Genomic DNA, 13,748 nt, shown 5'->3' with positions numbered 1-13,748 from the left:
CACAATCGACGTGCACAGAATCGTGAATGACCTGCCGTAGATCGCCAGAAACAGCAGAATCAGCACCACCATCACCGGGAAAATCAATTGAGGACGTTTCAGATCCTCTATCTTGAAATTCCCCTTGCTTCTCCGCGATCTCTTCTTCTTCATCATTTTCTCGCTCTCCGCCTCGGGTTCCGGTGACGGCGGCGGCGCAGCGTTGATCGGTGAAATTCTTCGCCAATTTAGGCGGAGATCTATCCTTGGAATACAGGAGCGTTGTCGGAGTCGTTATCGTAGACGAATCTGTTTAGCGTTGTCGGAGTCGTTATCGTAGACGAATCGGACAAAGGAGATGTCCTCGGAGCCTTTCTGCTTGTAGATCTTCTGATTCTTATCATCGAGATCTGCTAGGAGCGCGTAGAATTTGTCGAGGCCTCGATCGGCGTAGGGATTTTAGGAGGCATTGTCTCTTGACATGAGTTTGCAGAAGCTGGTATTGACATGTGAATTATAAGTGTTATTTGTTAGTTGTTGACATTTTAATACAAGCTGTTGACATTTGATATTCTCGGTATTGATATATGAATTATAAGTGTTATTTTTTAGTTGTTGACATTTTGATACGAGTTGTTGACATTTGATGTTCTCGCTAGTGATATGTGAATTGTAAGTGTTATTTTTTAGTTGTTGACATTTTAATACGAGCTGTTGACATTTGATATTCTCGGTATTGATATATGAATTATAAGTGTTATTTTTTAGTTGTTGACATTTTGATATGAGTTGTTGACATTTGATGTTCTCGCTAGTGATATGTGAATTGTAAGTGTTATTTTTTAGTTGTTGACATTTTAATACGAGTTGTTGACATTTAATATTTTCGGTATTGATATGTGAATTGTAAGTGTTAATTTTTAGTTGTTGACATTTTAATACGAGTTGTTGACATTTGATATTTTCGGTATTGATATGTGAATTGTAAGTGTTAATTTTTAGTTGTTGACATTTTAATACGAGCGGTTGACATTTGATATTTTGACTATTGAAATGAAATGACACTTATACCCCCGTGTTGACATAATGTGATAGCTATTGACATTTAGTTAATCTTGTAGATTAGTGGCTGATATTGCATCTCATTTCTCAATTTAGCTAAATAATCTCAACCTAATAGGACCCTATATTTATATATATATATATTTATTGGGTAGTGTTAAACTCCTTTTCTCCCCTTAGATTTAAGTTCCTTCTTAATCTGGACCGTTAGATCTCATTCATCAACGGTCCAGATGATCTGCATTATTACACTATAATGGTGCATTATTAGTCGGTGTGCATTATTCAACTGAAAATCTGCATTATTAAATGACACGTGGCATCAATCTAACCGTCGGATGACAAAATCGTGGGGCTGAGATCAAGAAGGAAATAGGAGAAAATATGGAAAAAGGATTTGAATACAATCCTATATTTATATATATATAGGGTTGTGATCAATTGAGATTTTTTTAGCCTAATTGAGAATTGAGATCCATTATTAGCCACTCATTTTTATTAAATGAGTGGTCTAGAATTTACCACATGGAAAATATTTTTACATTAATTAATTGTGAAAAGGCAGAATGGTAATTTCATCATACATTTTATTTAATAAATATTTTTTATTTTTAAAAAAAATTATATTTTTTTTTCGATTTTTTATTTTTTTTATTATTTTTATTTTTTTTGTCAACTACATATACAATTCATGTCAACTACACACATATAATGTCAACTACATATACAATTCATGTCAACTGCACATATATAATGTCAACTACATATACGATTCATATCACCTATACACATATAATGTCAACTATAAGCTGTTGACATTTGATGTGCAGGGCTATTGACATTTGATGTGCAGGCTACACATCGTAGTTGACATCGCGTGAAAATTAAAAAAATTAAAAAAATTTAAAAAAATTTTTAAAAAAATTTTAAAAAAAATAAAAAAATAAAAAAATAAATTTTTTTTAGTTGTTGACATTTTAATACGAGTTGTTGACATTTGATATTCTGGCTATTGAAATGAAATGACGATAATACCCCTTAGTTGACATAATCTACTTGCAGTTGACATTTCAAAATGAGTGGCTGAAAATGCATCTCAATTCTCAATTAAGCTAAAAAATCTCAACCTAACAAGACCATTAGGTTGAGATTTTTTAGCTTAATTGAGAATTGAGATGCATTTTCAGCCACTCATTTTGAAATGTCAACTGCAAGTAGATTATGTCAACTAAGGGGTATTATCGTCATTTCATTTCAATAGCCAGAATATCAAATGTCAACAACTCGTATTAAAATGTCAACAACTAAAAAAAAATTAATTTTTTAAATTTTTTTTTTAATTTTTTTAATTTTTTTTAAATTTTTTTTAAATTTTCGCGCGATGTCAACTACTGAGACATTATGTCAACTACGATGTGTAGTCTGCACATCAAATGTCAATAGCTCTGCACATCAAATGTCAACAGCTTATAATTGACATTATATATGTGTAGTTGACATGAATTGTATATGTAGTTGACATTATATGTGTGTAGTTGACATGAATTGTATATGTAGTTGACATTACATGTGTGTAGTTGACATGAATTGTATATTTTGTTGACAAAAAAAAAAAATAAATAAATAAAATAAATAAAAAAATAAAAAATCGAAAAAAAATAATTTTTTTTAAAAAAATAAAAAAAAATATTTATTAAATAAAATATATGATGAAATTACAAATATGCCCTTTCACAATTAATTAATGTAAAAATATTTTCCATGTGGCAAATTCTGGACCACTCATTTAATAAAAATGAGTGGCTTATAATGCATCTCAATTCTCAATTAGGCTAAAAAATCTCAATTGATCACTAATTGAGAATTGAGATGCATTATAAGCCACTCATTTTTATTAAATGAGTGGTCCAGAATTTGCCACATGGAAAATATTTTTACATTAATTAATTGTGAAAGGGCAGAATGGTAATTTCATCATACATTTTATTTAATAAATATTTTTTTATTTTTTTAAAAAAAATTAATTTTTTTTTTCGTTTTTTTTATTTTTTTTATTATTTTTATTTTTTTTGTCAACTACATATACAATTCATGTCAACTACACACATATAATGTCAACTACATATACAATTCATGTCAACTACATATATGATTCATATCACCTATACACATATAATGTCAACTATAAGTTGTTGACATTTGATGTGCAGGCTATTGACATTTGATGTGCAGGGCTATTGACATTTGATGTGCAGGCTACACATCGTAGTTGACATCGCGTGAAAATTAAAAAAATTAAAAAAAAATTTTAAATTTTTTTTAAAAAAATTTTAAAAAAATAAAAAAATAAATTTTTTTTTAGTTGTTGACATTTTAATACGAGTTGTTGACATTTGATATTCTGGCTATTGAAATGAAATGACGATAATACCCTTAGTTGATATAATCTACTTGTAGTTGACATTTCAAAATGAGTGGCTGAAAATGCATCTCAATTCTCAATTAAGCTAAAAAATCTCAACCTAACAAGACCCTATATATATATATATAGGATAGTGATCAAGATATAACTAATCTTAAGTGTATAACTAGAGAACAAATCTCAGCCACACATCTTAATGGAACAAATATTATTTATTTTAATTATTGAAAATATGCTGAGGGTATTTTAGGAAATTACAATATGAAATTTAAACCTCCCCCATCTTCTTCACGCTGGTTGAGTGAATTCCTCTCTTCACAAATTGAAGAAGACCTCGTAGGCCGCTTCGCGGAGCTCATCGCGATTGAGTCCTCCGATCTCGCTGAACGAAGACGAGAGGTCGGTGGGTGTTTCCGGTCGGTGGGTGATGGCAGTCGGCGAGGAGGGGGCACTGTGGTGGTTAACGTTAATGCGGAAATCACGACCCATAGACGACGGGATCGAATTTCCGGAAAGGGAAATCTGCGTCGTCAAGAATGCGGAAATTACGTGGTTTCCTTTTCTTTCTCCTTCCAATCTGCATCAATTACGTCGCCGATTCACAGAATTTCCTCTGCGCCTTAGGCAGTGTTTCTGGATCATCTGCTTAGAATGCAGATTTCTTGTGTGTATGCTTTATCGCGTAGTGTATGATATAATTGAATAAGTTTTAATTTAGGAGATCTGTGTGATTACGATTTCTTCGCAATTTCTTAGCTTTGTTTTTCCAAAAGAGGGTTAATAGTTTTAATAGAGAGGGAATCAATTTTCAACACATAATATATACGTTCATGGTAATAACTCCCTACTTCATGCAGGAATTGTGAAAATAGATTTTTATGTATCTAAACTCAAACAGATAATGAATGTCAATATCAATTTGGGATAACTCTATAAAAATATGGATAAATTGGCACATCACTCTTAGCATGATTTTACTTCACTCTTGTTCACAAAACACATAACTCTTACTCAGATTTTACTTCACTCTTGTTCACAAAACACATCAATTTTACTCAGATTTTACTTCACTCTTATTCACAAAACACATCACTCTTACTCAGATTTTACTTCACTCTTGTTCACAAAACACATCACTCTTACTCAGATTTTACTTCACTCTTGTTTACAAAACACTTCACTCTTAGCGTGATTTTACTTCACTCTTGTTTACAAAACACTTCACTCTTAGCATGATTTTACTTCACTCTTGTTTAAAAAACACATCACTCTTAGCATGATTTTACTTCACTCTTGTTTACAAAACACTCCACTCTTAACATGATTTTACTTCACTCTTGTTTACAAAACACTTCACTCTTAACATGATTTTACTTCACTCTTGTATACAAAACACTTCACTCTTAGGCATGATTTTACTTCACTCTTGTTTACAAAACACTTCACTCTTAACATGATTTTACTTCACTCTTGTTTACAAAACACTTCACTCTTAACATGATTTTACTTCACTCTTGTATACAAAACACTTCACTCTTAGGCATGATTTTACTTCACTCTTGTTTACAAAACATGAGTCACTAAATTAATTTCATCAAGAAACTAAAATTAAAAATACCTTCTCTATAATTAATTCCATTTCCCCACCAGATTTTCATCTTTTTGCTTTAAATCTTCAAACTAACAAAAATAAAAAAAATCAAAACCAGGCTAGATGAAAAGTGAGCTTCAATTCCCTCAATATTTAAATCCTTTTACACTGCATTCTATGGCAGCTTAAAATAGCAATGGCAAAGAATTTGAAGCTCAGAATTTGCAGAGCCATCGCCACCACTCTGCAGTCCTGCCGCTCCAAACATCCTTCTTATCTCCCAACAGATCCTATCCCTTCACTCTCACACCCCTCCGAATTCCCCCAACCTCACGCCGCCAACCACCCGCCGCAATTCAATTGCCAAAATGAAAAAAATGGCACGCCGTCGCCGAAATCCCCGCGGTAGGGCTTCTTCTCCGCCGCCTACTTCCGCTTGCTCGGATTCTCGGAGCTCAACGAAGAACGCGGGTTCGTTCTCAAAGAATTGAATTTGTGAATTTGCCAATGACGTAATTTTGGCTGCAATGACAATTATACCCTGCCTTGTTATTGTGGAGTAAATTTGTGATTGAGGGAGTTAATATCTCCTTAAATTCAAAAATTAATACTAGCCCTTGATTTTTTTGATCTTGTGGCCATGATTTATTCTCTAGTTATAGGTTTAAGGGGTGTTTGCCATAGATCATGACCATATATATATATATATATATAGTGAGAAAGGTGGTGTATCTCTCTTCTAGTCTTTTAAACTCCCCATCTACAGATGAAATCTATTTGTAATTCTATTATTTTAATAAGAAATGTACAGCCAATTACAATGAAATCTCTATTTGTTCTATTGTTTAAAAAAAGCTACAAGGACTAATTTAACTTGTGTCACTTAAAAATACCCATTTTTGTACTCAAACCACATTCTCATTCACCAATAATCATTACAAGAACATCTCCCACCCTTGATGTGATGAAACCTATTCGAATCCCTCACCACAATCTCTCTCCCAGTCGCCATTGATGCATACTTCATCGCAGCATGACAGTCCCCACACACTCGAAGATTCTTAAAGATTCTAATCGGCTTAGCTTTGCCTGTGCTTATAAGCCCATACGCCAAAGCTATCTTCTCACTATGCTGAAACAAATACCTCTCCTTCTCTCCCTCCTCCACTTCATGCATCACATATCTTGTATCCGGAACATACCCCATCCCCTTTATTTCCACCACCAGCCTCTCCAATTCCTCGTATATCTCCCTCGCCTCCGGGTGCTTCGTGTCCCCAACGTAGAACTTATGCACGGTGTTCGCAGTCTCAATCCAGCTGCACCCGGCTTCCTTCACCACATTCCTCTCCTTCATCCCTTTCCTGATCTTCGCCACGTCCTCCCATTGCCCAGCCGAGGCGTACAAGTTGGACAGCAGGACGTGCGCTGCAGGGTCGCTTGGGTCTTGCTCGATGATCATGTCAGCAGCGCGCTTGCCAAGGGCAGCGTCGCCGTGGACGCTGCAAGCACCGAGCAGCGTGCGCCATACTAGGGCGTCGGGAGGGAAAGGCATTGATTCGATGAACTCCATTGCTTCGTTTAGAAACCCTGATCTTCCTAATACGTCGACCATACACGCATAGTGCTCCATTCTCGGCCTTATCCCATGCTCTTTCGACATTGAGTCGAAATGCCTCCGCCCCTCGTTAACCAGACCTGCATGACTACAAGCCGACAACACAGCAACAAAGGTGACCTCGTTCGGTTTCACACCAAAATCAAGCATTTCCTCGAACAGATCCAGAGCTCGTCTTGCAAGTCCGTGTTTAGCGAAGCCTGTGATAATGGAAGTCCAAGATATCACATTTCTAACTCCCATTTCTTCGAAAGCCTGAAATCCAGCTTCTATGTCGCCACACCTCGTGTACATAGAGATCAGAGCATTGCAGACGGATAGATTGGACGCGAACCCTGCTTTAAGCAAGCGAGCGTGTAATTGCTCGCCTTTCCCAACTGCTCCAATGCTCGCAGCACCACTCAAGAGACTAGCAAACGTAAAAGCATCAGCACCAACACTAGCATTTCCAATTTGGTTAAACAGTCCAAAAGCCTCACCAGAACCTAAATTTCTAGAGTAACCATCAACTAATGCGTTAAACGAAACCAAATTCTTTTCAAATAAGAACTCAAAAGCTTTCCTTGCATCTTCCATCATATCCATCTTGGCATACATGCTAATCAGAGAGTTTCCAACACAATTAACCTCAGCAAGGCTCGATTTAATGGCTTGGCCGTGAATCTGTTCGCCTAACCTCGGATTGAAAAGATTCCCGCACACCTTCAACAGACTAGCAAACGTGAAGTGATTTGGTCTAACTCTTCCCTTTGTTATCATCCTAGAATACAATTCAATTGCTTCAACATCACACCCTCCTTTCTGCACGTACCCCGTGATAATGGCAGTCCACGACATCACATTATGCTCCGCCATTCTGTCAAAAACCTTCCTTGACTCATCCATGGATCCATTAACCGTAGATTTCGCATACATATCAACCAAACTACACCCAACACAGACATCCGAAGTCAGCCCTGTTTTGACTACCCAGCTATGCAACTGTCGCCCAATGTCTAATGATCCCACCTCCGAACAAGCCGATAAAACACTACTAAACGTAAACCTATCCGGCACATACCCCTCAATCAACATATCCGAAAACAACTCAATCGCATCAACTGAATCACCCATCTGCATAAACCTCGTGATCATCAGAGTCCAAGAAACAGAGTTTCTCTCAGGCATTTCATCGAACACTTTCTTCGCAGACTCCAAATCCCCAAATCCCTTCCCAAATAAATCAACCAAGGCGCAACCAACACAAACATCGGACTCAAAGTAGCCACTCTTCACCACAAATCCAAAAATCACCAATCCAATTCCCGCATACTCCCGATTCGAGCAAGCCCTAATCGCGGCGGAGAAGCAAAACTGATTCGGCCGCTCCCCAAACTCTACCATCTCAAAAAACAAAGCAATCGCCTCCGAATTCAAACCGCTATGAGCATATCCCGAAATCATAGCACTCCAGGAGACCAGATCCCTGGCTCCTCCTCCCATGGAGGCGAATATCTCCTCCGCTTTTTTCCAGTCGCCGCATTTGGAATAGAGACTGATGAGGGAGTTGAGGACGATGTGGTCGAGCTGGATTCCGGAATTTTCGAGCTTGGAGTGGAGGGCTCGGCCGAGGTCGAAGCTGCGGGTGCGGATGCAGGATTTGAGGAGGACGGAGTAGGTGGTGAGATCCGGGGAGAGATTGGAGCCGGACATGAGATCAAGGGTGGAGATTGCTTCGTGGAGGCGGCCGGCGTCGGCATGGCGGATGATGCGGCTCTTGAGTGATTCGAAAGTGATGATATCGGGAGGTTTTGGAGTGGTGGAGGTTTGACGGCGGGAGTGGTGGTGGTGATTGGGTTTGAGCGGAGGAGAGGCGGTGGATGGTAGAGAGAGCCTTATCATTCTCTCCCCCAAAATTACTCTGTAATCAACCAAATTGAAATTTAAAATTTGGTCCCATTTTTTTTTGTTTGATTTGGTTTAAACTTTTGGTTTTTAACTACAGTTTTTCACTTAGTTAGATTCGGATAAAACCGAGAAATCGAAAAATTGATTTTTTTTTAATACTCCATCCGTTATATGGAAGTAGAAACTTTTGAAAGAAAATTTCCGTAAATAGAAATTTCTAGTTTCTATTTTTAAGGAATGTGTCAAAAAAGAAAAAATTTCTATTTTTATTAGACGGAGGGAGTATTATATATTCCATGTAATATATTATATCTAAACATAAACTTTATTCCTGTTGATTTATATTAATAAATGCAATATTTACATTTTATAAATATTTTAATTTTTTTAGATATGTTAATTGGTTAATGCGATATATTTTTGTGATAATTATAGAAAATTATTTTTTGATTTTTTAATATTTTCAATAAGCTAAGGGCTAAGGTTGTTTACTATTCTTCTATGTGTTTTATACTTCCTTCGTTATTTAAATAATAAAGATTTTGTGAAAGACACGAATTTTAATACATGAAGTTGAAAAATTAAAAACATAGAAAGAAAACGCGATTGATATAAAATTATCGATTCACTTCGTAAAGGCAAATAAGCTCTACATATAGTCCACGAAGTCGGTCGCCCCCACCTACCCTCCTAAATCCGCCATTAACACTGGTTATCTTTTACTCTAGGTAATAAATGCGATATGAATCATCTAAGTCACGAGGTCGTCACTCCACCAAAAAAAGTTATATAGAAAGTGCACAACATGCTTCATAAGCAAAGATGAAAATAGAAGAGTGTGTAGAGTGTAGACATTCATAGCACTAATTGTTACTAGTACTACTTAATAATCAGCTTACTTGTTTTCTGTCTTCCCAACTAATACAACAAATCCTTATGTACATATTACTGATGTAGACTGCTTCTGCAAACCTGATCACTCTTGCACAGTGATCTCCACACTGGGAAAAGAATCATCATGGTGTGGAAATGACACATAATCTGACGAGCACGTAGTTCCGGTTTGATCCAAATTTGCTACTATCTGCGTTGACTGAGATGGATATTCAGGAATCCGCATACGCTCAACATCTCCTTCCAACATTTTCAACACTTCATTCATCGAAGGACGATCACCTGGATTCATTTGTATGCACCACAATGCAACTATTGTCATCTTCCGACAAACTTCCCTTGCACCGCCATTTTCATCAACACATCCAATTTCAGTATAGTCCTTGCCTTGGTTGATGTGATCATATATCCAATACGGAAAATACTTGCTAGAACTATCATTGTTTCCAACCAAATCTCTCTTTAAGCCAACTATGTCCATTAGCATCATTCCAAAACTATACACATCAGCTTTGTATGAGATTGTGCCAATACCTCTGTTGATCAATTCGGGAGCAACATAGCCTATGGTACCTCTGGCTGCGGTCAAGGTCACACTGTTCTTTTCTTTGGAGAAATATTTCGCAAGCCCAAAATCTGATACTTTTGGGATGAAGCTATCATCGAGAAGCACATTGTGAGGTTTGATGTCAAAATGCAGAATCTGGATGTCACAACCTCGGTGCAAATACTCAATCCCTCGAGCCACTCCCACTGCAATCTCAAATTTCTTGGTCCAATTCAAAGAATACATTTTCTCTTGATTGAATAAGTACTTGTCCAAGGAACCATTTGACATGAAATCAAACACAAGGACGCGTTTGGATCCGTGTGCACAATATCCAACAAGTTTCACCACATTGACATGATGGATCCTTCCAATAGTTGCAATTTCATTCATGAAGTCTTGCTCATTTCCTCCTAATTTTCTTAGCATTTTTACTGCTACTTCATTTCCACTTCGGAGTTTTCCTTTGTAAACATGACCATAGCCTCCTTGGCCTAGTTTCTCTCGAAAACCTTTGGTCATCTTTTTAATGTCTGAGTAGGAGTATCTGATTGCTGTGAGTTCGTTATTGCTTTGTAGGAAGCCTTCTATTTCCTCATACACGGACAAATGCCTTCTAAGAAATTTGATGATAAAAAACGACAGACCCATAGGAAACATGACAAGTTTTGTTGCATAGAAGAGGCCTGAGATGAAAAAAAAGAAAAGAAGAATAGGGTTGCTCAAATGTTTTATTTTGCACTAGAACCATGCATTCAAAATTATTCGGTTTAAGTGATAAATATGGGTAAAAATAGATAAAATGTACCATTATTTCAGAGAATTTTGTGAGGGTTCTTCGATGCACCCAAACTTCACATTAATATGATATTGTCCATTTTGAACAAAACCTTCAACGGTTTTATTCTTTGGGACACTTCCCAAAAGAATTGTTACCAATGGAGTATGAGTTGCAATGCACTTATATATTGCTTCTACATTTTCTAATCCTCTAATGTAAAATGGTAACAAATTATATAGTATATAAAAAGATTCATTTTTCATACTATATAGTATATGTATATACTATTAATTTACTAAATTATTATGAAATACTCGTATAAGAGTAAATTGCATGCTTTTGATATTTTTTCAACAAACAGTATAAATTAATGTATAAATCACAACTTAAAATAGTACTACTAACATAAAATAAGAGCGCACCTAGGGCTAGTCCAATGGCAAGTGCAACATATTTGTAGATATCTGCGGCTGGAAGCACAAAGAAGATAGGAATGTGACTCGTTGATATTTACATATTAGAGTTATGATATTGGTGGATTTCAGACAATGGCACAGATGATGAGGAATTTAAATCCCTAAATTCCGGCCATGATGTCATCACTATGAGATCTAGTCTGCACAAACGTGGTACCTCAGAGGCGCGCATGCTTCCGACCTTGATATAAGCATACATGGACGAATTAGAGGCACAATGAGTAGTAACATCTGTGAAGAGGGAAGAGTTATGCAATGGATATGGGCAGCTCATCAAATGAACTGGATAGCTAGGATTTGTATCGGTTAGATGACGATAATGGCTATGTAAGTCAAAGGTGAAGTTATAGTGATATGCAGAAGAGGTGGGGAAGGAGCAGTTATCTTGGTTGTTTAGGGAAGCATCAACCAGCCTTATGGTGGATCTGCTGCTGTAGATGATTGCTTTGACATAGTATCGATAGGAATTGAGATAGATGGAAGTCACGTTGTTTTCGCATACTAATTCAAGCTCGGGATAGCCACAGTACCATGGATCGCCCTTGAGGCGGAAAGGGTGTTTAATGTGGCGAATGGCGCCACACGAAGAAGGTGGGCAGAGGATGTTATAAGCTTGTGAGAAATGGAGTAAAGATATCAGAGTAAGGAAGAAGAATTGTTGAGTTTTCATCATCATCATCACAATCTTCATCATTATTGCTGGAAACATAAAGATACTGGCTAGTCAATATGAGGAGGCTAAGCAAATTTGAGATAAATAAGGTTGAATAAGTTATAACTTGTTTGTGGTGGGAGATGAATGCTAGTGTGAGATGTGAAAACAAACCAATCCAAACGGAAAACATCGTCACACACGAAGGTTCGTTATGAATTTCATGTTTGAATTTTCGATACAATAATTTTATGTTTAGTTGCTGAGAAAGGTGTTTGCATAATAATTTATATAATAAACAAAAAATAATGATTTTTTAAGTTTGGGAAGTGTGTATATGTGTATGCAATACGGGAATATCTTCAAGAATATCCCTCATATCTTATTAATTAATAGCTATCATATCTTTCTAGCATATTTATTTCTTTTTCATTAAGTTAGGTTTATTTCTTGTTCATTAAGTCAGAATACTCCTATTATAAATAAGAGACATTGTTATTTTCTTCAATCAATATATCAGAATTATCTTTACTTTTGTAGTCTCTTTCATTTCCTGCAATTTATTTCTTGCTCAAAACCCTATTTGGTCGATAATTGGCTGCTCGTTGGGATTCTCCCGCGAACGAACCAATATATTCTCAGCGATTTCTCGTAGTTATCTCTCGATACGAGTTTACTCGTATCATCTGGTGCTTTCATTGAGAGTCATGATCGTCAAGTAATGCATTAATTTCCAGTGGCAATGGTGAGACTATAGAGTGATGATGAATCTAGTATTATCCTTTTCCCAGCAGTTGTAGATCCAATATCACCTCTCTATACATGATTATTTCCATATTTAATTGCATTCAGCATTCGTTAATATATTCTGTAAATAGGGACATATATTTTACAAACTTTAGTTACAATGAGTGTCTATTTTCATCGACTTGACTCAGAAGTGTACTCTTATTTCACAATATTATTTGAAGCGATTATATAATACACGCCAAAGCCCATTTTAAATATTAACAAACACAATACTAATCCCAAATCAAAGGCTATTGTCTAGAGTCTACACTTCACGCACGTTAGAACTTTCATGCAATATTTTAATATCTTTATTAAACATATAGTGCAAATTTGATGGTGAGATTTAATTCTTAAATAGTCGTAAAAATTAAGTTCATCTTATTGAGTTGCTACCTTTCTTATATCTAGTGAATTTGAAGTGGACTAATTACTTATGTGCTCTTTTAAAATACCCTTTAGCTAAATAAAAGATGAAGAAATTCGTTTTTGTAGAAAATGATTGGAAACTTATTAAGGGATTTAGAAATAAAGAATTTTCAAAACTTTCATTCTCATAATAAATTCACAACCAAAAGACAACAAATCTTTCATTATAATAAATGAGTCTAATTAATTGAATGACATATGTGTTGTTATTGTATTTTCCACGCGTCTATACCACTTTTCTACATCCATCACTTCATATCATTGACTCGATTTTTAAAACCTACTACATATCGAAAAATAGAAATAAATAGAGTCTTATAAGTAATTTATAATCATAAAAACAATATTTTTAATATGAATGCTCCGGACTTGAATCATGCTCTAATGTTTTTTCCTTTTCATTCAAACAAAAGCATTTGAAAAATTCTTAATATTAGGTGCCGCTTTGTATACAAAATAATATAGGCTTTACATACTCTTATTAAGATATTAGATCTGCTGCGCAGTACATTTGAGCGACGGGTGGGCGACATCTGACGTGGATCACACATCAATTTTCTTTTCTTTTTAATAGTTTTTCTTATTATATTACTCTATATATATTTGTTAAGGGTGCACTCC

The 13,748-nt window shown here is 35.8% G+C and overlaps 2 protein-coding genes across 2 annotated transcripts; both read right to left on the bottom strand.

Annotated features, from left to right (window-relative positions):
* Positions 1–5,815: 5,815 nt before the first annotated feature.
* Positions 5,816–8,616, bottom strand: LOC121778190 (pentatricopeptide repeat-containing protein At3g49170, chloroplastic-like). Its single transcript, XM_042175493.1, has one exon. The coding sequence runs from the start codon at positions 8,551–8,553 to the stop codon at positions 5,977–5,979; it is 2,577 nt and encodes an 858-aa protein (XP_042031427.1). The 5' UTR covers positions 8,554–8,616; the 3' UTR covers positions 5,816–5,976.
* An 876-nt stretch (positions 8,617–9,492) lies between these two features.
* On the bottom strand, positions 9,493–11,302 carry LOC121779371 (rust resistance kinase Lr10-like). Its single transcript, XM_042176704.1, has 2 exons — positions 11,204–11,302; positions 9,493–10,686 (listed from the first exon to the last, which is right to left on the bottom strand). Exon 2 carries the CDS (start codon positions 10,658–10,660, stop codon positions 9,536–9,538), a length of 1,125 nt encoding a protein of 374 aa, XP_042032638.1. The 5' UTR covers positions 10,661–10,686; positions 11,204–11,302; the 3' UTR covers positions 9,493–9,535.
* Between the last annotated feature and the right edge of the window lie 2,446 nt (positions 11,303–13,748).

Source organism: Salvia splendens, chromosome 19, assembly GCF_004379255.2.
Source record: "Salvia splendens isolate huo1 chromosome 19, SspV2, whole genome shotgun sequence".
Classification (NCBI taxonomy): Eukaryota; Viridiplantae; Streptophyta; class Magnoliopsida; order Lamiales; family Lamiaceae; genus Salvia; species Salvia splendens.
Note: the sequence above shows the minus strand (reverse complement) of the source record. Positions and strands in the feature narration are given on the sequence as shown.